We start from the raw sequence: 24,337 nt of genomic DNA, 5'->3' as shown, positions 1-24,337 counted from the left end.
TCACAGCAATACCCATTCCACAAGCCAGCCAGTTCCTGATAAACACAGAACACACTCTGCTCTCTTGGGAACAAACATTTTCTAGTAATTTAAGGGCGAATGTTTGGATTGATGAAATTATAAGCTAGGTGGCTTGAAAGAATGCATAAGACATTAGGAAATCTGATCATACTTTCTCTAGAAGCACACCACATGTAGGGTTCCTCAGAGTCTCACCCATGGGCACCTCAAAGTACTTTCTGAGACAAAAAACTCTGAAGGCTTGTCTTAGGATTTCCTTTAGCCCTGGAGAAGCAAGCACTAATATTTTTATTGTGGTGAGTTTTGAGAAGAGGATGATTACATAATACACAACAGCACCAGCCTCTGGAAAGCAAAATACGAAGAAAAGGTAATAAAGAGGGAGCACCAGAGACTGGGAACGTTTGAACGTATGCAGGGCATATTTGGTAGGAGACAAGGATCCCTTCACAATAGTATAAGAAATGCTTAGTAAAAAATTAAAGGAACAGTGTTGGCTGGTTCTAGAGCGAACCATTGCTTAGGAGCTACCCTTAAGTTTTTAGGGTAGCTAGGCATAGTTTTTAGAAAGTCGTGCCTTTCATTACACTACCCATTGTAGAAAAGGTTTGTAATAGGCAGACAAGTATGGGTTTTGCTAGCTGTATCAGCCCTTCTAGAAAGAGGTTATCTCCTTGCCTTGCTTACAGCCTTAGGCTATTGTAGCTACAAAAACGCTGCTACATTTTAATGCTACAGACTCCCTAGACAAAAAGGGTGTAAAGGGCCAGCTTGTGGAAGTCTATGAATCTCCAGCAACTTCAGTAGAGTTTTTCTGATTTATGTGAGATGAGAATCAGGCTGGTGTTATACATCAAGCCCTTTGAGGCCACTGTCAAGTCTGGTGTAAAAAAAGGAGTTTCATGAATTTGTTTCAGAGCAGTGATACAGATAGCTAAATAGATTTGAATGAGAAAGAGTAGAGATTACAGCAATGTGAAAATGTGTAAAATGAAAAACTAAAGTAGCATCTTGTGAGATGATAAAAAGTAAATAAAATAATAAAGTCTGGTGACAAACATTGTAAACAAGCAGAAGTTTTACATTCAAGACTTGGTGCAGACAACTTCATTCTTAAATATGGGTCAAATTTCCAGATGCTTCCTGATAACGCGGGAGGCACTCTGTGCCTGCATGCAATCCCTCAGTTAGATAATGCATAGGAAACAAAATGATCTAAACTCCCATGGTGCTTGATCCTGTGTGCAGTTGTCTAGGAACAAAATTATGTACAAAATACACAGATATTATTAGGGCCTCGTGTATATCATGATTCTATAGCAATGGAATTTGCTGAAGAATTGTGGTCTTGACTCTTGCTTATTATTAGACACTATATGAAAGGGAATGAGAAGGATTTTGGAGTCCTCAGGGAGGTCTCTGTGGTTGGCATTTTGCAGACATCTAGTAAATGACAGTCCCATCCCTAAATGAACACAGACTACAGGAGGGAAGATGCACCAGAAGGTGTAAATCACAACAGTAGTTCTAATAGCTATGATTAAAAGAACAAAAAAAAAAGGGGGGGGGGGGGGCAGGAGCATATAAAGCGGATTGGTTTCTAGTCTGTATGAGTGTTCAAATACTTTTGACAATGCCAGCCATGTATCATCAGTGTACTGAACTATGCTTCTAATGTTAGCTCTGAGAAGGATGAACTCCTTGTCATCTGGAAGTCTCTGATTTATAGTGACAAAGAGGCTGATTAATTCAATACATAGTTTTTTCTTCCCAATCAAAAAATGTTTGTCTCATTTTTTTTCAAGACACATTGTACCTATTCCAGTGATGCCCACTTTATTCTTTAAGGCTAGAGCCCTACCCGTTGAATAGTCCTGCTGATTTCCAATGGGGCAAATTTAGGGCATGATATGCTGAGAAACAGAAGAGAATGTGACCCTAAAAGAAAGGCAGGGAAAGCTACTGAGGGAGGTTAATTTTTATTGTTACTAAGGGTTGTGCTAGTAACTGTGGGAAGAAATTCAGGTTTTAAAAAAAAAAAAAAAAAGGTTATCAGGAAAAGATATAGTGAGACCAAAATACACTACAGTCCAGAGAAATCTTCCAGAGGGAATCTTGGAAGCAGAAAAGCCTTGTACTTTTAAAAGCAGATTTGACAAAGCAATATAATAGGTCCTGTATTTTTAGGCTGGCTAGCAGAGATTTTTTTTCCATCTGTAGCTTCCATGTGTCAGTGGTCCCTACCTCCTCTTTCCCTGACAGATGTTCTACTCCTCATTAAATAAGCACCATTTACTGACTGTTCCTCAGTTTTAACCCATATGTAACTCCGGATTTCAAGCACTGCTGCACTGCTTTGCACCTATTCCACTGAAATTAATTCCAGCTAATTTCTGTCTTTTAGGTAGTGTTCCTGTCTGTGGCTTAGCCAAGGAGGGGAAGGAGGAAGAAATGCTACCTACCATTTAGCAGCTCTGTAAATGAAAAAAAAATTACTTTCAAGGCACAGCTTGCAACCTGTAGGTAGGACTCAAAACCAAATGATTTTTATTTGTTCCATTTAGTATCGCATACTGAAGTTTGAGGCACCAATGGTAGGTGATTGATATTTGTAGTACTAGCTCCCATATTTCTTTACACTCTTTCTGTGTATGTTGTTAGATTCACATGCATTCCCCCCTCAAACGTTAGGCTGGAGTCATTCTCCATCTTCCAGCTAATTAACTAATCCATCATTAGATGGACCCATGCAGATCCATATGAAATGTTTGCTTTTAAAGCCAAGCTTTCTTACATCAGCTTTTGACATTTTATTCACTTGGACAAGCTGATTCATGGTATCAGCAGTGTACATTTGCTTTGCGATGAATACTAAGCACATGTTATACTGGCTTGTTGCCCCACACTGAGCATGAAGAGGTACATCCTGCAAGACCTTGCTTTTGTTAGTAGGTCAGTTACCAAAAGGTCAAATAGTGTCCCTTAGTCTGTTTTATACATAAATATGATATTTATTAATCTTGGGTATTTTGGTTCAGGTCTTCCGGGAGGGGCTTTATATTAGAAGTGTCGGGCCAAAACCTGACGTGTCAGATTAGGCAAGTTGTCTGCTGACTGTAAAGGCATTTTTTTCTGTGAGGGTTTCCAGGTTGAGCCAGCTGTGAGTTGCTCTCATTATGCCTTGCATTTTCTCTCTCAGCAGATGTGCAGGCAAGGGCTGTAGGAAGAAGTAATGTCTTTTCATCAGGCCAGTGAGAGGCAACGAAAGAATGTTTCAGGCACACAAGTCCCTCTTTAGGTCTGCAGTGTAAACCATGAACTTCAAGCTCAGTACAGAGTGAGAAGGAAACAGTTCTACCAAAAAATCTGGGCAAGCATCCCTAGGATAAAAGGAAACATTAGCAAGAGAAAAGCTGTACATAAGCATTTTCCTTCAACAGGGGCTAAACTTCAGAAATGAACCCACTGAAGTAGAACTGCATCTGTTTGACACTGCAGAAGACAATCAAGTACGGATTTCAGAAATGGGCCTATGCCACAAAGTTTGAGTCAGATCTGAAGCTTCCCAAAGTTCAGGAAGTCTCCAGGGCTTTTGGGCCCTTCTCACATGATTTACGAAATGGAGGCTGTAAGTCTATATTATCTGTTGTCCTGGGAAAAAGATTTTGAATATGCAACTCTCCCAGACAGAAGGGAATTATGATCTCCCTACTTTCTGAAAATCCAATGGAAATACTGATTTTACCTTCCTAATATACTAGTTCTTTTATATATATATATATATATATATATATATATATGCGTGTGTGCAATTATTAATATATTAACTTGTTAATTACCATATGGGGTGGTTTGGTTTTGTTGTGTTATGTGTCATCCCCCCATCCGTCCATCCCCAAATTATGTCTCTATTCTAGCCAAAAGAAGAAAGAACATAGAAAACCTACACATTAATCCCGTACAGGTAAAACAATCTATTTCAGTGGATGCAAGATACAAATATTCACAATGCTCTCAGGTCATACAGCCATCTCTAAGGCTCAGGGACTACCTCCTGACTGAATCTCTCTTAATACCCAGTATTCACCCTTCAAATGAGATTTTATAAAAAAATCTTCAGTGTTTATGGTATTTAAATACCAGAAGTACAATATTATCATTTTTATGGTGTAAAATGTTTGAATGTAAGCTTCTTCAGATAGAATGGCACAATTACATTGACGCAATTCTGCTGGTCAGAAAAAACTCTTCCTTTATAACTGTTCTTGTCCCACAGATTTCTGGGAGCTTGGTTATTTAGCCTAAGCTGAAGGGAATGGATTCACCTCTGAAGGTCCGTGGTTTGCTTTCTGCTTTTGAAGGGTATGACTAATATTTAATTTCATATTACATTCACCTCTTAAGAAGACAAACAAAATGACAAAGATACATAACTAGACCATCTTCTGTATTAAGTATATTTTCCTGATAATTACATGCAGTTGTTTGTATTTCTTTCCCTAACCATAGATATCCCAGTTACTTGCATTTCATTGAAGTAAGTCCTTCTCTGGCTTAACAACCAATGCATTTTAGGCCTGTTCGTTTAAACTGTTGAGACTTATAGGCACTAAAAGCCTAAAGGTAATAAGGCTTTTACTTACTGAACACCATTTATACCCCCAGTGTATCTTTCCCTGTGCAAGCTGTCTCAGCTGTGACATAAAGTGTTTCCTAACCAAATTCGTCACTTTCCAGTTGGCTGTACCCATCCCCTGGAATATGAATTTGCAAGCAAGAAAGCTATTGAAAGGTCAAGGGATAGAGAGAGGCACGCTGAACAGAATGGCACTTGTTCCTCCTGCCACTTCAAGGTACTGACGTCCTTGCTGTCTCTGGGCATTTATTTGCATAATAGGTGTGTTCACCTGGCCTTTATTACAGTGGATTGAATGTAAATCAGTTACTGCAACAGTAAATGCATCCTATGGAACTCTCTTCGCACAGGCATACAAATGAAGGTCCTAGTGCTGCCTAGGGATACTGGAGGTGATTGTTACAGCTTGTACTAGAGGCTACAGGAGGGTTTCATGGTCTTGATGAAATAAGTGTTTCTTTTAGTCCATCTTCTCCCTTCTGTTGCTGTAAAGTTGTTCAAGAGACTGAACTTATTTCAGTATGTAACTTGCCGCCAAAACATCTCCATCTTTGACACCACCTTGGACTGAATTGGACTCTGTGAGATTTCTGCTTACACTGAGATATAATTTACTTAGTGACCTTATTTAAGCACCAAAATATATTTCTAGTTTCTCTGGTAAGACACTGTTTTCCTTCTCAACACAAAAACAGCTGCAGGCTTTTATTCCTGACGTTTAGAAATACACAGAAAGTATCGGCCACGCTCCTTTCTACTCAACCTTTTTGACCAGGATTCCCTACCTTTCCTTTCTGCTAAAGCAGGCTGGGATGCCATGCTGCCTTTGTCACTTAGTGGAACTACTGCACATATACATTCAGTCCAGGACTTCCCAGGAAAAAAAAAATTTCCATGTTTCTGTGCCTCCTTTCAGGAGGCTTGTTGCATATTGCTCTAAACTTCTGATGCTCAGTACTGTAACCTCCTTCCCTTTAAGTTCGCCCATAAGATGTTTTAGTGAACCTTTTTCTTCTCATCTGCTGCAACTGGCTGTCCAAGTTCTTCATGACTCTCTCCAAATCAGTTTTCAGTAACATTTGTGTAAGTCACATCTCATTCACAGAAGAAAAGATTGACACTACTACCTCGCAGTCTTGTTGAACTAACATCTTTCTCCTGAAGTCTTGCATGAAGCACTTTGCGGCATGTGTTGGCAGAGAAGCTGTGGCATTGCACTTTAAGAGTGTGTGTTGTATTTGCCTCATATCTGGAAATGGAAAGGGGCTAGGGAACTGAGTATTGGCAGTCACAAATTTCAAAAAACACTAGGGCCAAAAGCACAATACTATTTTAAGTTGTGGGGCCAGGGAACATGATTTTTTCTTCTATCTTTTGTTTTATCAAACTTTCTGGTTGATTTGGGCCATCTTTTAAAATTATTTCAACAATCATAATGGCCAGAAACTTGCTCTTCTGTAACATCTGTTGGTTTTATATATATATATATATATATATATATATACAAATTATTTCTTCTTCAATTTGGATTTTGATTCTCTAAACTCCTGCACAGTCATTGCTTACCAGCATCTAAGTGCTGGCAACAACACAAAGCAACACAAATTTCCTAGGTTTTGTAGTGACTGGCAAAGCTGTTTTCCAGGGAGAAGGATTAGCCCTGTGCATAAAGCTTGGATTTCATACATAACAGCCCTATTTCTTCTTTAAATTTGATCATATGTTCTCACTTTCATGTATGTCTTTATTAGTATAGTACAATATCTATTTAAAAGCTTTTAATATTTTTAGGCTTCCTCCCATTTAAAATTGTGATTTTTCTGCTATTTCAGTTAAATGCTACACAAATTTTCTTGAAGCGGAGTCATTTTTGTGTGCAGTTTTAGCTCTGTATTTCAGCAGCACCAGTTTGCGCTGTCTGTCAGCAGCACATAAGGTACATTACAAAAGATATAATCAGTTTTTTATCAGTGATCTGGTGTTTCTAGAATATATTTTCATGTTTTGATTCTCCTCTTTTCATTACAAGTCATTTTACTCATCACAGTACTGATGTGGTTGCAGCTCAGCAAGCTCAGTTTGCTTTGGTGGGACTATAATAAATCAGACAAAAAAAATTAGACTGCTCTCCAAATTCTTTACCTGGAAGAGAGAGCTGATATCAGTATGTTCATACTCTGAATAACAATTTTAAGAACAGGCAAAGTATAAAGTGTTGAAAAAACTGAATGTATTAGCTACAGAGATTACTCATCTCATCTGCAAAAACCAGAAGAATGCCTCTATTTCCAATACAGAAAATTTTGTTTGAAGGTCTTCCTTTTTGCACCCTTCCATTGAGTGCACCCTCAGCAAGTCTGCTGATGACGCCAAGCTGTGTGGTGCGGTCAACATGCCGGAGGGAAGGGATGCCATCCAGAGGGACCTTGACAGGCTGGCGAGGTGGGCCCATGCGAACCTCATGAAGTTCAACAAGGCCAAGTGCCAGGTCCTGCACGTGGGTGGCAGCAATCCCAAGCACAAATACAGGCTGTGCAGAGAATGAACTGAGAGCAGCCCTGAAGAGAAAGACTTGGGGTGCTGGTGGATGAGAAGCTCAGCGTGGCCCAGCAGTGTGCACTTGCAGCCCAGAAAGCCAACCAAATCCCGGGCTGCGTCAAAAGAAATGTGATCAGCAGGTTGGGTCGAGGGAGGGGATTCTCCCCCTGTACTCGGCTCTTGTGAGGCCCCACCTGGAGTGCTGCGTTCAGCTCTGGGGACCCCAGCCTAAGAAGGACACGGACCTGTTGCAGCGAGTCCAGAGGAGGGGCCATAAAGATGGTCAGAGGGCTGGAGCACCTCTCCTGTGAGACTGGCTGAGAGAGTTGGGGTGGTTCAGCCTGGAGAAGACAAGGCTCCAGGGAGACCTTACCAGCCTGCCAGTACCTGAAGGGGCCAACAGGAAGGATGGAGAGGGGCTTTGTACAGGGGCATGTAGTGATAGGGCCAGGGGTGGTGGCTTTAAACTGAAAGAGCAGAGATTTAGATCAGGTGTGAGGAGGAAATGGTTCAGTGTGGGGGCGGTGAGGTGCTGGCAGCAGAGGCTGCCCAGAGCAGCTGTGGGTGCCCCATCCCTGGCAGGGCTCAAGGCCAGGCTGGACGGGGCTGGGAGCAGCCGGGGCTGGGGGAAGGGGTCCCTGCCTGTGGCTTTGATGATCATTAAGGTCCCTTCCAACCCAAACCATTCTCTGATTCTGTGATTTCTTTGGATCTTAGCTTCCAGACATTGTCTTCACAGGCCCCAGATTGTGCCATTATAATTTCATCTCAAGTTTCTGTTTACACCTGAGGCACCCCTGTAAACAGCATTAGGCACAAATTACACTACAACTAAATATTTTCTTGTTACCTGACACTGACGTGTGTATATAGTATTTTCTTTAGGTTGGCTATAAAGGCCTGTAACATGTGACACAACTCCGGTCTTTCATCTTCATAAGGGTGGAGGAAAGGGTGCTCTTAATTATTTTCCTAATTTCATAAATGCTCTCCTCAAGCATATAAACATATCAATAAAGAGATGCATCTTTTGAGGAGCCAGACATCTAAAATGTTTCTAGTTACCTGGTCAATGAGACTGGAAGCAGGAATCAGTGTAAAATCAAATTATGATTAAATCTGGTACAGTGACTAAAGTACTTCAGAGGCACAGTGAGTGCCTGCAAGGATGCAGGCAGAGGAGGAGGACTAGCACAATATAGGGAAGATACAGAATTTGGAGGAGGTGCACAGGTCATGAAAGACTGTTTCAGCCTGGGCTTTGCATAGAAGAAGTGAAGCTAAAACAGGAAACTTGAGTCCAAATGAGACAAAAATGTAAAACATTGCAAAAAATGTGGAGAACAATACGTTAACTATAAAATAGAGATTAAATATATGGAAATAATTGAAGCAGCAGACTCATGGTTCCAAATTCAACAAAACAGCTACAGACTTCCATTTAAGTGTGCTCTTCCTTCCCACAGAAGTGAAGTCCATGATTAAAATCCTGCCTGAGTTTATATGCTGGATTAATCCTGTGGTAATCATAGTCTCCTCCTTCAGCTTTCAGTGAGTCATAGGATTCACTGCATCCAGGGAATTTAGACTGCTTGGTACTTCAAAATACTACTTTTATTTAAGAGTACTAAACCCAGGGTTACAAGATAAGATTTGTCTTTAATATTTTTCTGGTTTTGCTTGAAGGATCTTTGTAATACTGGGCATTGATCCAATAAATGTGAGCTCGTTCAAGGGTAGAAGACAGTATGAGATCCTCCCTAATATTTTTCTTCTCTATGTTACCATGTTTAAATAAGCAAAAAATAGCTTAATTTTTTTCCCTCAGCATCCCTGAATTTTCACGTATACAATGCAGTGAAAATTTAAATAAAATTATTCTTTGAAATTATGCTACCATTTTTCCCTGATAATGACTTTAGGCACAGTAAAATTAACAGACGTGTCTTACCAAAATAACCCAGAACTAAATGTTCAGTGTTTATTCTCTTTCGAAAACAAAAACCAATGAAGAAACAAATAACTAGAGTGTCAAATAAATGTGTTTTATGTAGAATCATGAGGCTCCTATCTGAAGTGAATAGAAACTATTCTTAGGTAAATATATCGTGGTGTTTTTGTCAATGTGTTCCTAAGGATGAGATTAATTACATCCATTGATGTGAATAATATACGATCGATACCCATTTTCCTTTCTAAAAGGATTAAATCAAATCCATTCTGCAACCTGGAATTTGTTTTTATTCTTAAAAAAAATCAGCATAATTAAAAGGCAATTAAAACAGGAACCAAGAAGAAATGGAAACAAAGAGAGTAGCAGAAGGATTTTTACTGAAAGCTGTAACAAAAACTAGAAAGCCCAAATGAGATGAAAATGAGTAGCCAAGAGCATCAAAAGCTAGATCCTAAGGCCTGGATGCTGCAGTCTTTTAGTATCACACATATACCTAATGCCACAGAGGATGCTGCAGGATTCTGGAAGTGTTTGCGAGATCAGGCAGGAACCAACCATTCAGCTTGTCTGTAGGTTAGTATTAACAACAGTTAGTGAAATAACATTTGAAATGTCATGGTCAACTCCTGAAGCTCCAGAGGTGTTTCCATTTTGTAGAATTCATGGTAGATTATGTTACAATTTTTCAAGGGTTTTCTTTGGATATTTATGCTAAAGTACTATGGAACCACTTACTAAAATGTGTTTTCCAAAAAGCAGAATTGTGGCAAAGGAGAACAGTAACTTTTCTGTTTTAGTAAGTTTCTGTTTTAATTCAAATACTTTCATAATTAAAAATAATAAGAAAAGGGTGGGGGTTTAGTCAAGTTTTGTTATAGCTGTTGAATCATAAACTGTATTTTGAAAAATAATCCCTTTATATACTATGAAGCCTGGACAGTTTTAGAGATGGCATGTATTTTCCATGGCATATGTCAAACCTGCCTGCTGAGTTGGGTCCTGTTATTCATGGGCAGGACAGTGGATCTGTCCACTCCCAGGTAAAAGGCCAACTTACCTAATGAACATGGAAGTTAAAGATTTCCTTTAACATTAAACGATCTTTTTAGAGTGGCACCAAGACATCCCTGTATTGCAGTAAAGAAGTTTGTATCTTCAGCATATCTGCTGGATGTTCACCATGTCCAGGAGCGTTTGGTCCAACACAGCATCTTAAGAATACTAGGAGGAACTAAAATACAGCAGAAAACCTTACTCAGGTCCCTCACTCCAGAGTGAACTTTACTGTTGTTAAACTCTTGCAAATGCTAGAAAACATTCAGGCTAAAGAAAATTCTGCACTTTAGTTTTTGAGTATTATATGCTTAAAGTTATTTGCTTGCTTAGGTATGATGTCTCAGCAGACTACAAGATCTAACCTACATACTGGACGTTTTAGAAAGCGCTTCCACAAAGTTAATGTGCAATAGTGTGAGGCATTTGTTTCTCATTTTTCTGGTATTAAGACCTCTAAATTTATCAGCCAAAATTGATTTTACTGCCACTGTAGCTGTAATCTAAGCAACTAAGAATATGCTTATTAAGTAGATAGCATAACCCTTTTGGCTGGAATTCTGCCATAAACAGTGGAATTTGTTTTCTGGAAAAGGAGGTAAAGTGATCTTAATAATTCAATGAATGGCAGAAACTGTGAAGCTGTGTACAGATCTGGACTTTCTCACAAGTGATTATTTAGGAACAGTGCTAGTAATAACCTTCTGTTGACATCAGAAAAGGAGACATATGGCACTTGGATGCACATGCAGCACTTGCATTAGCTGGGTGGGTGGGCCTTTGTATTTACCATCACAGAAAAAATCTAGTGCATATGTGGCATCTAAAGATTTAAGGGATAAGAAGATGGAGGTGCTAGCAAAGATCTAATGTGTAAATATCATGAAGTTAATAATTTGTCTACTTTAAATGCATTATTCCTTTTCTTCAAGTTCAGAAGAATCAACCTTTCCAGAATAAATTCTTATTTCAATTAGAGAATATGAATAAGAAACCACAGAAACCAGAAAGTTGAAAATCTCTTTTGCACATTTGGAACATCCCCTGTCACTACACTACAGGACTCTTCTCCACAGTATGTTATGTGGTGCCTTAGAATCATACAATCATAGTTCAGGTTGGAAGGGACCTTCAGGCGTTAACTAGTTCAACTCCCAGCTCAAAACAGGACTCATTGGATCAGGTTGATCAGAGCCACATCCAGTCCTGAACATCTCCAAAGATGGAGATTCTACAACTTCTCTGAGCAACCTGTTGCAGTGTTTGACCACCCCCCTGTTTTTTTCTCCCCTTTTATCTGGAATATGGCATTTACCATTGTTGCAGCTTGTGTCCTTTGCCTCTTGTGCCATCACTGTGCACCTCTGAGAAGAGGCTAGTTCCATCTTCCAATCCTTTCCTGCAGTCAGGTATTTGTATGCAGCAACAAGGTCTCCTCCTCTTCTCCAAGCTGAAGATGCCCAGCTCTCTCAGATTCTTCATGTGCATCACATTCTCCAGCCCCTGGCTGTTTTGAAGGCCACCTGATTAACTCTCTCTCATACGTCAGTATTATTCTGTACTGGAGGGATCTCCAAACTGGACACAGCATTCAGGTGAAGTCTTAGGAAAGATCACTTCCCTAGTCCTCTTGTTAATACGGCTCAAGGTGCTTCTGGCCGCCATTGCTGCAAGGGCACTCTGCTGAGTCATGCTCAAATTGTCCACTAGGATGGCCATGTCCTTTTCTGCAGGGTTGCTTAGGAGCCGCCTCCAGCCCATACTGTTGCACTGCGCTGTTCCCTGCCAGATACAAGACCTTGCAATTGCTCCTGTTGGACTTCAGGAAGTTTGCATCAGCCTGTTTCTCTGGACTGTGGAGCTCCTTCTCAATAGCAGCCCTGCCCCCCAGCTGAAATGCGGTAAAAGAATGCAAAAGCCAGAGAGCCAAAGTGGGAAAGAAGCCCTATGCATCAGAAGCCTCTCAAGCAAAATGAGAGAACCAGATGGAGATGATAGTTACCTCTAGAATGGGAAGGAAACATTACAGAAATGCTCAGTTGGCTAAGCATTCTTCTATAAGAAGTAAGAAGCTGGTTTGTTCTTCTGTCTTCCATCTTGAAAAAAAATACTTGTGCTCATTTAAGATGTGTTGGCAACTTGCCTTTTGATATTGGTATGATATAAGATTATATTTGTATTTGCTTCCCATAACATTTTAGTTATATATCTGTTCTGATTTGATGACGGGCACAGTTCTAAGTCACAAACTAAAATGGAGTCTTTGTTGTACAGTTCTGTTTTCCCCCAGAGGAGATGCCTGGGAACTCTCACGGACCAAAATATGCAGTACTCTGCAGCTGGTCTATTAAAATGCATTTGGTGCTGAAATCTTCTTGGAAGAAGGAAAATTCTGAAAGCCAGGGAGACCATCTGGATTTATCTAATTCTTCAGATTTTTTTGTTGCATAAAACGGATGTATCAAGACAAGCCATCCAGACAGTTGCATTGCTAATGGGACCATATTCCTAAGTTTTTCAGATCCCATAGACCTTTAAGGCTTTTAGGGTGTATAACCTTTCATAGTTTGTCACTGCTTCCATCAGGATGGTGTTCCCTTTGCAAAATATGTAACTTAGGGCTCCACATAAACCATGTGTGGTCAGGGAATATGGTTTTGGGGCAAACTTTCAATATAGATCAAGCAAATTTGGCCTCTGGCTGCTTTTAAGAATTCTACAAGTTTTCACACCCCTTTTCAAAATCAATCCTCTCACAGATCCAGATATCCTTTATACATGAACAAATAAAAACCTTTAAAACAGTCAAATCAAGCTAACAAAACACCACACATAGCCTTCACAACACAAAATAACACAGGAGGAAACCTCTGTCAGGTCTGCCAGAGACTGTTACTGATTTATACGTAGGATGTTCAGGTGCTCGTGTTAATGCATGGAGCTACTAAGCCACAAATTATTCAAGGAGTGGTTTTTCCAGTACACAACAAATACCACTAATGATTAGTGATCTTAGGAATGTGCTCTCTGTAGTACAGAGAGGCTGTTATTGTTGTGAGATAACTGCTTCACATGACCTGTGGCACAAACCTCTGTGTCTGGTGAATGGAAGACAAAGGCATGCATATAAATTACTTTTAATTCATCTTCCATTATGTGTTGCAGGATGTCTTGGTACTGTTACATCTCACAAACTGAGTTAAAACAGCCTCAGCTGAGATAACCTTCCATTGACTTTGCATTCATTGGGGTCTCTGTCCGTGTTGCTAAAAAGGTTTCAAAAGGGGAAAAATATGAAATGTACTTAAATACTTGTGTTTAACATTCCCTAAATATATGAGAAACCACCTCGTGGCAGCTGTGGAACAACTGCAGGCCAAAGAAGTAAAAACTGTGCATCAAATTTTTTCTCTCTTTAGTCTGAGCAACCAGATCTCTTCTGGATTCCTCTCTGATTTGGCACAAGTGGTAGGGTTGATAGGCTCAAGGAAGGACAGATAACGCTCTGCCTGTTCCTTTGTGAAAAAAGCCTTCATAAGTCCAGAGCATAGCATCTTAACAAGGAATGGTAATGTTAAAACAATTAGTAAACATCATCTAGGTAGTTCTTCAAGCAGCTCTGTGGATTGGGTAAGAAAGGTTGGCTCCTGAGGTGGTTTTCCTGCTGTTTCGGTGGAGTCAGCTCTGGCCAGGAAAGCAGTCTCTGTTTCACAGAGCCATTTGGGAGAGGAAACGGAGAACGATTTCTTCCTTAAGACATTTGTACAGTGGAACCGCTGGAGGTGGACAGCAGCATTACACGGGGCTGACCTGCATCAGCCCTGCCACAGCAGAAGGAACCCTGCACTGGCTGAGAGGCTGATCATTGGGAGCAGCTGTGGAAGTCCCAGGTGGCTTCTGCTTCGTGGTGAGAGTAAGAATGGTCAGTGGGGGGCTGAGGTTTCAGTTCTGAATCTGAAAGACATGTGAAACAGTGTCTGGTGTGGGTGCTGCTCTCACCCTCCCTCTGGTCCTTCCAGCCCTGCTAGAGGGAGGCAGGGGTGGGACCCTGCCTGTGGGAACATCGCCACCGTCTCATCAGCATCTGAAAATGACCTTCCTTTCACCTGCCACTGGAAAACACGTAACGAGGTGCAGCCTTCCATGAAGATGATGGTGATGGTATAGAAAGGTGATTCTTTGATCCTACTAGTGCTTGGGGTGCTTTTCTCTCCAAAATGAGCTTTCTTAACAAGTAAATCAGTACAATAACCGCATTTCTTTTTAAAAAAGTGCCATTCCCCATGGGTGAATGCAAGCCTCCGGCAGCAAGCCTCGCAGTCACACGCTGTAACCGCTGGGAAGCTGGATGACAAGGGCTGTAACGGCATGGCTTGGAGCTCAGGGCCAGCTGCCCGCTGCCCGGCGCTCGCCTGTGGGGCACAGGCCACCAGCCCGTCCTGCCCTGCCCGGCCCTGCCCTGCCCGCAGCGCTCTTGTGCCGCGGTTCTGCCGGCCGGGCCCTGCTGCCCCGGCGGGAAGGAACAGCCGGGGCGGAACGCTCCCGGCCAGCTGTGAGGGCGCGCGGAGGTGGCACGGCGGGGAGATGTGGCGCCGAACCCCCGGGGCGCCGCGCCGGGGCCGGGGCGGGCCGGCAGGAAGCGAGCGCGGCGCGGCGCCGCGCTCCCGGAAGCGGTTGGGCGGCCGCGGCGTCTGCGGGCGGCGAGGGGCGGTGCTGGCTGTCCCGCACGGCGCGACGGGCGCGGGGCGCAGGGCACAGACGCGGCCCGGCCCGGCCGCCCCGCAGCCCGCGATGCCCTGGGACCGCCGGCCACGCCGCGGGGCATGGTGAGCCCGGGGCGGCCGCTCCCTGCGGGGACCCGGCGGGCGACCTCGCTGCTCCGCTTCAGCCTGCTGCTGCTGGTGCTGCCACGGGGCGCCGGGGCGCAGAAAGGTGGGTGCGGGGGCGGGCGGGCCGCGCTGCCCAGGCCGCCGGGGGGGGGGGGGGTCGAGGGAGACGGGCCCTGCGGGACGCTGCCGCTGGGAGGGGAGTCCCAGCCGTCCCCGGCGTGGGCCCGCACCCCGGGGCTGCCCCCCGGCCCGCAGGGGCGAAGGAAGAGCCCGCTCCCCGAAGGGCCCTGTCCGCCCTCGCCTCAGGGCGCGGGGCGGCGGGGCCTGGCGCCGAGGGAGGCCGCCGCGTTTCCCCTGCGGGCTGCGTGTGGCGGCCGGGCCGCGCCGGGGCGGTGTAGGGGAGCCCACGCGTGGAGGCGCCCGTCCCGCTGGTGCCGGGAGGAGCGGGCCGGGTTCCCGGGATCGCGGGGCGGGCTGCGGCGGCTCGGTCCCGGCGTGGCGGGAGCTGAGGGGGCGCCGCAGGAGCTGTCGCTTCGGTCACACGCCTGGGGAAGGCGGTGGCAGTCAGTGCTTTGACAACGTCGTGAAACTTTCGCCTCTGTGGGTGCAGGGGTTGAGAATGGAAATTTTATGGTCCTCAGTCCTGCGTGCTTCTTGCACTGCTCTGCTTCCTTTCAGAAATTAAACGCTCTTCTTGTGTAGCTTTCAGTATGTCTCAGATGGAAATATATTTGAATGTCACAAATGCTGTATTTAAATGCACAGAGGGAATCAGGAATGTGTGCACCGTGCTGTTAAATGTACGCTTTACTTAATTTTTTGAATGCAGAATGGTCAGAGATGTGTCCGTAGAGCAAGCTAGTCATGTTGATTTACCTCTTCGGCTTACTTCTAGCTGATCGCATTTAGTTCTAAGTACATTCCTATACATGCACGAAGCTAACACTGATAAAACTTTGGCATACCTGGTTTTGTTTTATTTTGGTTTAATTTATAATGGAAGTGGAGAAGACCCAATTGCTTTTGAGGGGAAATGGGACAGTTTTAACATTTAGCCTTCTGAAGGCTGCTGCCAGGTCAGTGGGGCAGCAGCAAGGTGTCAGTTCCTGCTGTAGGAGCATCGTACTCCAAATGTGTGTGCTGACCTGACACTAGTCTGACCTTTTGGTGAGCAGACTGAGTTTGTTGTTCTAGGAGAAAACTGAAGTAACTGGGTGGGGAGGGAGGAGTCATAATTTTCCTCCAAATTATTGAGTTGAATTGTCTCAGAGTGGTTGGAGGTGTGCTAGAGTGGGTGGGAACATGCAGCAAGAGGTTGGACTGTGTGGACAGCAGGCTTTTGGGTGTGCTGGTCACTTCATCTTTTTATACTCTGAGAAACCACTGAAGAGGTTGTTCCCAGAATTTCAATTTATGATGTTCCTCCAGTTAATGCTTAAAGTTTGCACAGAAGTCTCTCTTTTGAGCAGTAGGGGAACCTCTTTACTGACAAATCTCATTTTATTTGGCATCAAAACCCAGCTTGTTTTAAGGTTAGGGTCTCTGGTGTTGTCAAATACAAACACTGAAGTATCCTTCAGTCATTGAAACTGTTGAAGCTTCTAAGAAAAGTTCTGCTTGTGAGGGACTGTTTCCTTGCCAAAATATTTCATTTATCTTATTCCAGAGAAGGTTGGGGAGCGCATATCCTGTATCTTTAAATGCTGGCATAGTTCTAATTTGGGTAAAGGAGTCCCATACGGAAACGAAACTGCTGTCTTGCTCATGAAGAGTCTGCACAGAGCTGTTACTAAATTGATATATTAAATATATGCACAGGCTTCTAAGAGAGTGTGTTGAGATTGCCAATAGAAGTACCCAAGGTTTAGGGAATTCCACAGTTAAAGTTGCTTTTAAGCTCTTCTATAAAAAATCTGGTAAGTGATACTAGGTGGGAACCTAGCCTCATTCCTTGCGTTAGGGTGGCTGGTCGTCTGTTAATAAGCAACTATTAATTTTCTGTTCTAGCGTTCAGCAGCACTAAGCCTCACATACTACATGGTATTCAAATCTTGTTTTCAAGATACAGTATTTTCATTTCTGACATGCTTTTCTGTAGAGCACCTCCCTAGTATGAACTGATTTAAAAATAACGTATGATTTTGGTCAATTTGAAACTTCCTTTGAATGTTGAGTCAAATGTTCTCTCTTTCCCTTTCCGGATAGCTGGAAACTTGAGGGATGAAAAAGTGCAGGTACTGCTGTGGTGAATATGCTTCTCACTTAGTAGCCCACTGTATTACCTTGGCAGATTTGGGTGGGATTTTTTTTTTTTTGTCTATCATATTGAAGATCATTCTGTGTATGTATCTCACGTTCTTTGGTCAAGGTCTTGAACTTGAGCATCTCACTGTCTTGGAAAATATGAGCATTTTGCATGAGGTTGAACACCTTCAGAAACACTGAAAAAGACTCAACAGAAAGTAACTGGTGCTGTCATACGGTCTCATGCGTTGGGGACTGTCCAGTGGCAGCTGTGCAAGTCAACTCTTGTGATTTTGAAACAATTCTATAGTGACTAGCTCCTGGCTGCAAGGAAACTGCTATTTGAAAAATACTTCAAGTGTTTTATTTTTCATGTAATTAAGCAGGTGTGAATGAAAGCAAGCCAGTCCATGTAAGCTTCCTGCTCTTTGTAGACTGCATTTTGAGAAGCAGTGCTCTTAACAGATATTCAGCTATTGATACAAATTCGGTGTGGCCTGTTCATCAGTTAAATTTAACCTTTTTTTGGCTTTAGAAGAACACAGCTAAGAGAGAAATGGTTGCTTAGCTTTCATCAAAGTAGAACTTGAGTAATGTCTTAGTTATAAGTACCTTAGTACTTAGGTACTAAGATCTCAGGGTCTGCGGACCAGGAACTTTGTCATCACACATGTAGTTTGGTAGCCATCTGTTGGGATTCCTAGTGGATACTGATTTGCTTATAAAGCTGGAATAAAGCTTTAAGTTAAAAAATAAACTCTAGTGAATCCCAAGTGATTTGAAGCAGATTGATTTTTTTTTTTCACCCCTCAACCTTTTATTTAAAAGAAATTTACTCTGGGTGCTTGGTTTTAAATGTGATTCCCACATTTTGTTGTAAAAAAAAATACCAAACCATAGGGATGTTGTTATATACTTAAACCTTTTGAAGAAAGTACCAGAAAGTGATTTGTCACTGTAGCTTAAAAATGTTTGTGTCAATGTAGCAGAGGAAAAGAATTTTTGAATGTATGGTGCAAAGTTACCATGATCTGAAATGCTGAGTGAAAGGACTGATGGCTCTGTGCACATTCAACCTAATGAAATGTTTTCTATGGTCTTGTGTTTTGTGATTGAACTGCAGTATTCCTGGACCTGTTGTGTGTTCCTGTTCCTCTCTAGTTTTGCCGTGTGCCCTCCCCTTCCCTCTGCAGTGCTCCTGGTCTTGCCTTGGCTTGTCCATCCGGCAAGGCAGTAGACAGCGGTGGCTTTGACTTGTGGCCAGTCCAGAATTAAGCACATGCTGATCCATCAGCTTAGCTTCTGTCTTTCTGTAGGACCTGAAATGGCTCGTGATTGTCCAGATGTTAGGGGCTGAAACAACTGTTGCGACTGTTGTGACTTCCTGGCCACTTACTGTGCAGGGGTGTCTGGGTGTCTTTGTCACTGAAGTACTGCATTTGGTTTACAGTGTGCTGAGTTCAGGAGTTCCTGAGACAAGTGGGAAGACTAGAACTAGCTGTGTGATTTTTGTGAACTTCATTTCCTTAAACTTTGTTTCAGATTTGGAAATAATTGTCCCTTTTGTTCACTAAGATAACCTTCCAGTTGTGAACTTCAAGCCTGAAAGGATCTAACAATGTCCTCCAGCTATAGATTTGCAAGAGAGGTGGCTTGATTTGGGTAGAAGGAAGCAGACAAAGAGAAGGTTGGTTGAGCTGCGTATCCATCAGCTGGGCAAGAGGGAGGGAGAGAGGTTGTAGCTTCTCCATAGATGTCTTGGAAGAGTTTATTTCCTTTTGGAACAGGTGACTGGCAAGGGTTCCAGCTGCCAAGGTAGCCCATTGCAGGTGTGCTTTTTTTTTTTTTTTTTTTTTCTCCCTTCCTCTCCTGCTGCAGATTGCTCCTGGCTTGTGAATATAAAACACTACCACAAAACTGTCTGCTGTATGAGCAATTGTCTGTCTTGGCCTTCATACAAGTGCCATTTTCTACTCTTGCTAAATTAGATTGGGTGGTGTCCCGTTGTCCTTTGTATCCATTGTCCTTGGCTGGGCTCATCTGGGAGGGAGTCACAGCCAAACCCTTGAGGAATTATTTTGATTGAAAGGATCCCCAGCTCTTTGGATGAGAGATTTGTTATCCCTCAAATTAACATTGGAATAAGTGTTTTATGATGGGGAGGGCAGTGCTCTATTGAACTGTTTGGTTTTGCTAATAGGACAGTTTTACTTGAGAATGCAGAGTGTTTTGCAGATGCAATTGTGCAGAATACAGACTCTTGAGGATTTGGGGATTGGTACCACGTAGGGCAAGAGTGCTGAAGCAAATCCCCTTCATCCTTGTGCTGAGAAGTACAGAAGAATTTTTCAAGGCCAGGGCTTAAAGTGCTGCCAGGCTTAGCTGACATGTCTGCTGATCCAGGTTTTCTTTTTCACTTCCCAGCATTGCACCTTGAAGATAGATGCAGTGAGGAGGAGGAGGAGGAGCAGTGCTCTAGAGAATTGTGTGGAGGAATGCTGTTCCTGGGGGGGAAGTGAGCTGGTGTTGGAAGTATAGACCTAAAAAGCAAAGATGTTTTTCCGCCTTCATTTACTGAGCCTTATTTGAAGTGGTTAGGTGGGTCTGGTGGGCAGAGGTATGTACATGTGTTGTGCAGAGCCATCCTTTCTGGGAGGGTGCCTCATAGCACCGATTCTGTGCAACCCAGCTCATCTTTGGGAGGCTGTTGAGGTCATGCTTGCATAGTCTGCTCCTCTAAAGGAAAGAATCGCCATTTTGTGTAAATACTCTTATGAGTTCTTATACTTGGTCCCAGAAAGTATAACATTTTGCTTTGGATTTAAGCAATACAATGCACTTTGGTTTAAATATATATATACTCTTCTGTGTACATGGCTATAAAAATCCAGTATCTGAGCTCATGTTAAAAAGGTAATGTAATCTTGTATGCTGCTACTGTGTGCATCTCAAGCCAGTGACCTTCTAGCACATTAGTGCATTCTTTAGGAAAAATGTTTTCCTGCTACTGAATGGATATATTCAGCTTTCAAGATTTGGAAAAATGTTTCCTTTATGTTATTCACGTTAGAGAGTAATAATCCATCTGCTTTTCTGCAGTTCTGCCACCTGCTTTATACTCTGCAAAATGATGCATTAGGTCAGGGGTCCTCAAACTTTTTAACCAGGGGGCCGGTGCGCGGATGAAGTGGCAGGACGTCATCTGCGGCTGTTTGGTTTCCCCCCCCCAACCCCCGGCGGGGGCAGGGCAGGGGGGTTCTGTAAATACTGGGGGGCTGGATTGAGGACCCTGGGGGGCTGTATCGGGCCTGCGGGCCGTAGTTTGAAGACCCCTGCATTAGGTTTTTAATGTGTCGCTGCTGTTCTGTATAGTTTCAGTCATCGGCTAGTTCAGTGCTGCCTTGAATGCATCAACTTTGATAGCTTAGATAATCAGTACAAACACAATCCTTGTTGGAATTGCTGCTCAACATATTGACAAATGTTTCCATTTTTTCTTCATAATCAATATTTCTATTGGTTATTTTATCCATATTGTGAAAGGTTTTAAAATAAGCAATTGCATGTCACCTCCACTTTTGTAGCTGCATCCTGTGCTTTGGGAAAGCAGTTAGGATTACCTGGAATTTGTTTTGTAGTCAAAGGATTTCCCTCTCCTCCTGCATTTTGTGATTAACAGTTGCTTTTAGATTAATTTCTTTAATCAAATATTATGGAACATCCGTGGTCCTTTTTTTTGGAGAATAGTAGTATTGTTGAAACCGTTGTCCAAGCAACACGGGTTTGTTAATAAATGGAGGTTGAGGGAGGTGGGGAGGGGGAGCAGTAGTAATGTTAACATAAAAGGCTGTGTAGAAACTTGCATTAAAGTAGGATCTATAAAGTTCTCAGTGCTTTTTTTTTTTGTACAGTGTGGTGGGTTATTTTCTGTGAAGCCTGTTCATTAATGTGGTAAGAATGTGAAATACCAGATTTTGTTAAGCTTTGTGCTTTGCCTTCCATTGTTTGAGGCAAACAGTTTGAGCTGTACTATTCACATTGTTGCTTTATATTTGAACACATTTGATGTTATTTGAATTAAAAATTAGAGTTGAAAATATGGTAGTGATTTGACATCTGGACCACAGAATAACATTGATTTTGAATATTGCTTTTGTTTGAATAATTCTTTGTCTAGTCTAGAAAAAGAAAACAAACCCCGACCCTTGGATGAGTAAGAAACACTTAACCTGTGCTATGTCCTTGCATGATCACTTAGTTTCCCTTGGTGAAGAGCTATAAAAGGGTAACATTTCTTTATGGTTGCTAAACTCCTAAAAAATGAATTTAAGGGGCAGATAATTCATACTTGTTTAGCTACCATTATCTCGGTTATTTCAATCATTTGGATCTTGGGATTTATACACAGGCACTTGATACTGCTTATGGCATTTGGATGCTTCCTGTTGGCATTTCTTACAAAATCTCCATGTTTTTAGTTATCAGTTCTGTTTGGGTTACATTCCTTTTTCTCTACAAATACTGGAATAAAAGAAATTTACCATGAGTTAGCAGACTGTGAGGCTTAGACCAGCAAACAGCCGATGCGTGCTGAATCTCAGTGATTAGTTATTGCTTTGACTTGAGACTAGTTGCACCTTGAAAATCAAGCACATCAGTGTTTATCTTTGACAGTAAGTGACAACTCATACTTCTAGAATTTTCGTTGCGAGTTTGCAGTAAGACTGTAATTTGAGTTGACATCCCTAGCTGTAAAACAATTGAAATACATTTACAGTAACTATGTAAAATATAATACTAAGTGCATTGGCAATTGTTCTAGTCGGGTAAATCCTTTTCAAGAAAAAGGGTTCCTGAAAGCAGAATATCTGTAAGTAGGGGCTGAACGCATACTTGTCAGATGTGCTTGCTTTTAATTTTTGCTAACACAAGGAGGATGTTTTGGCCTGTTCTCTGGTCTCTGTGTATGATAGGTGTTCTGCATTTTGACTCAGTCAGTTACTATTTTTGTACAATTTTTTTGACTGGTGATATTAAGAACCCCTGTTCTTAGAATCTTACTGAAAGTACAAAGTTTCAAGTTTTTGACTGAATGAACTTCTACCCTATTAATAGATGTTCCATGCGTCTTGTTTTTGAAGGGTAACACAATTAGGAAAGTTCCAGTTCTGCACAACTGTTACAATAGCATACATAGCTGTTGCATTAGTAGATGTTTTTGTGTAAGCTGAATAAAGTTTATGAACTTTGTTGTCTCATTCTTGGCAATAGTAGTATTGAATAATAAGGAATTCGCCCATATGCCATAAATAAAGTAGGCGTATTTTTGAAGAATATCTTTGAAACAGTTGGTTTCGTGGTTGTTTTTTGTTGGTTTTTTTTTTTTCTTGGATGGTGGTTGCTTGTTTGTTTTCCTCTCTTAAACTTTTAAAGCATGGTAGCTTTAGAAATAGTTAAAAATTCTCTCTCTCTCAAGATACCTTTAAATGAAGTCTGAAAACTTTCTGGAAAGTTAAATTTAATGCAACATCTTAAATTCCCTTTGATTAGAATCATAATTAGCCAACTGTAAGTAGTTGTGGCGTACAAAAAATCAAACCTAAAAGGGTACTTCTGGTCTTCAGTACTGTGAATCTATCTTTCTGTAAAATGACCTATAAATTAGGGTCAGAGAGGTTCAAACCTGACATGTTTTTTCTTTTTGGGAAGTCTGGAGGTTTTTTTCTTTGGTTGGGGGTGTGTGTGCCTGTGTGTGGGGTTTTTTTTTTGTTTTTTTTTTTTAAGAAATGTTTCTCCAGTGCTTTCTTCATACTAAAGTTTGTCTTTCATTAGCAAGACTGTATTACATCAGTTTTGTTAATTTTATCATTAAAAAAAAATCAGATATTTTCAGAGGGTTTTTTTGTTCTGTGTGAATATCTTTGGTTGTATTAACACTTTTAATTGTGCAGTAAAAGTTTAAAGTAAATTTATTACATTTTAACATTCCTGCATTCTTTGTGATGTGAAAACTGAATTCAGCTCCTGCAAAATCACAGGAGACTATGCTGTTAACCATATTCCAGAGATGCTGCATCATATACGTACTGAAAAATGAAAATTGAATCAGTGGTCAGATCATCTGTATGCTTTATTAAACATCTCCCTCCTTGCTTTATAACTTCCCTTGTTAATCTGCCCTCTAAACCTTCCTCTCAGATTTTTGAAGTTCTTTCCAAATTTACTTTAAGTTCAAGGAAGAGGTTTTGTCATCCAGGATTGGAATAGTATCCGAGTGATAATCCTGCAGGCTACAGATCTTTGCATCCTCAGTCTTGCTGAAATTCAATGTATTGTGCATGAGGCCACATGGATTCTCTTTTTTTGATGCTTCTTCCCCACAGTGGTTCTTCATATAGAACCATTTCCTAAATGATATGCTGATTTTCTTGGTTCTTTACTTGAAGTGCTGTGGGAGATACCCTTTTGATACGTCCTTGAGGAATATTATTAGTGGTGGAAGGGTAACTTGAAGAGCTTGGTATGCTTTTGTAAATGGTTCTGAGCAGATAACTCTTCTATCTTGATTTTGAAAAAGATGGTGTAAAAGCTTCTCAGAGTGATGCTGTCTGTCATATTAGACTAATACTGTTGATCTTAGTCTGGCATTTAAACAAAGTTTGTAAATAAATATTTTATAAAATTATTCCAGATTTGTAAAAGGGTATTTAGGGATGAAAAATAATTAACATTTTCTCCTCATAATTGGTGATCTATTTGTGGTTTTCTTTAGACTGGGCAATCCTGACAGCTCAGACATTGCCTAACTGTGAAGAGGAAATCTTTTCAGGTCTCTTAATTGATGTTTCTTGGAGTACAGGTAGTAATTGTTTCAGTGCCCAGTTGCAGCTTCAGATACTAAGGGAGGTAGGAACACTGAACTGTTTTAGCGGTTTTGTCACAGTTCTTTTATACGTCCTATTTTTGCACTTCTAGTTTTATACTGAGGTGGAACTAAAGTAGCATATTAATTAGACTTGGCAAGACAAGTAACTTGTATAGCTGCTTGGATGTAGATGTTTT

The 24,337-nt window shown here is 41.7% G+C and overlaps 1 protein-coding gene across 2 annotated transcripts in view; it reads left to right on the top strand.

Moving 5' to 3' along the window:
• Positions 1–865: 865 nt before the first annotated feature.
• DCBLD2 (discoidin, CUB and LCCL domain containing 2) overlaps positions 866–24,337 on the top strand; it is a 60,363-nt gene continuing 36,891 nt past the window's right edge. The window contains exon 1 of one of the 2 annotated variants that reach the window (XM_080375981.1): positions 866–12,266. In XM_080375981.1, coding sequence (XP_080232107.1) covers positions 12,188–12,266 — 79 coding nt within the window. In that variant the 5' untranslated portion in view covers positions 866–12,187. Of the gene's footprint in view, positions 12,267–14,861; positions 15,135–24,337 lie in introns of those variants that run through there. The other variant, XM_080375980.1, reaches the window with a different exon arrangement.

This window comes from Falco punctatus (genome assembly GCF_963210335.1).
Source record: "Falco punctatus genome assembly, chromosome: 2".
Classification (NCBI taxonomy): domain Eukaryota; kingdom Metazoa; phylum Chordata; class Aves; order Falconiformes; family Falconidae; genus Falco; species Falco punctatus.
Note: the sequence above shows the minus strand (reverse complement) of the source record. Positions and strands in the feature narration are given on the sequence as shown.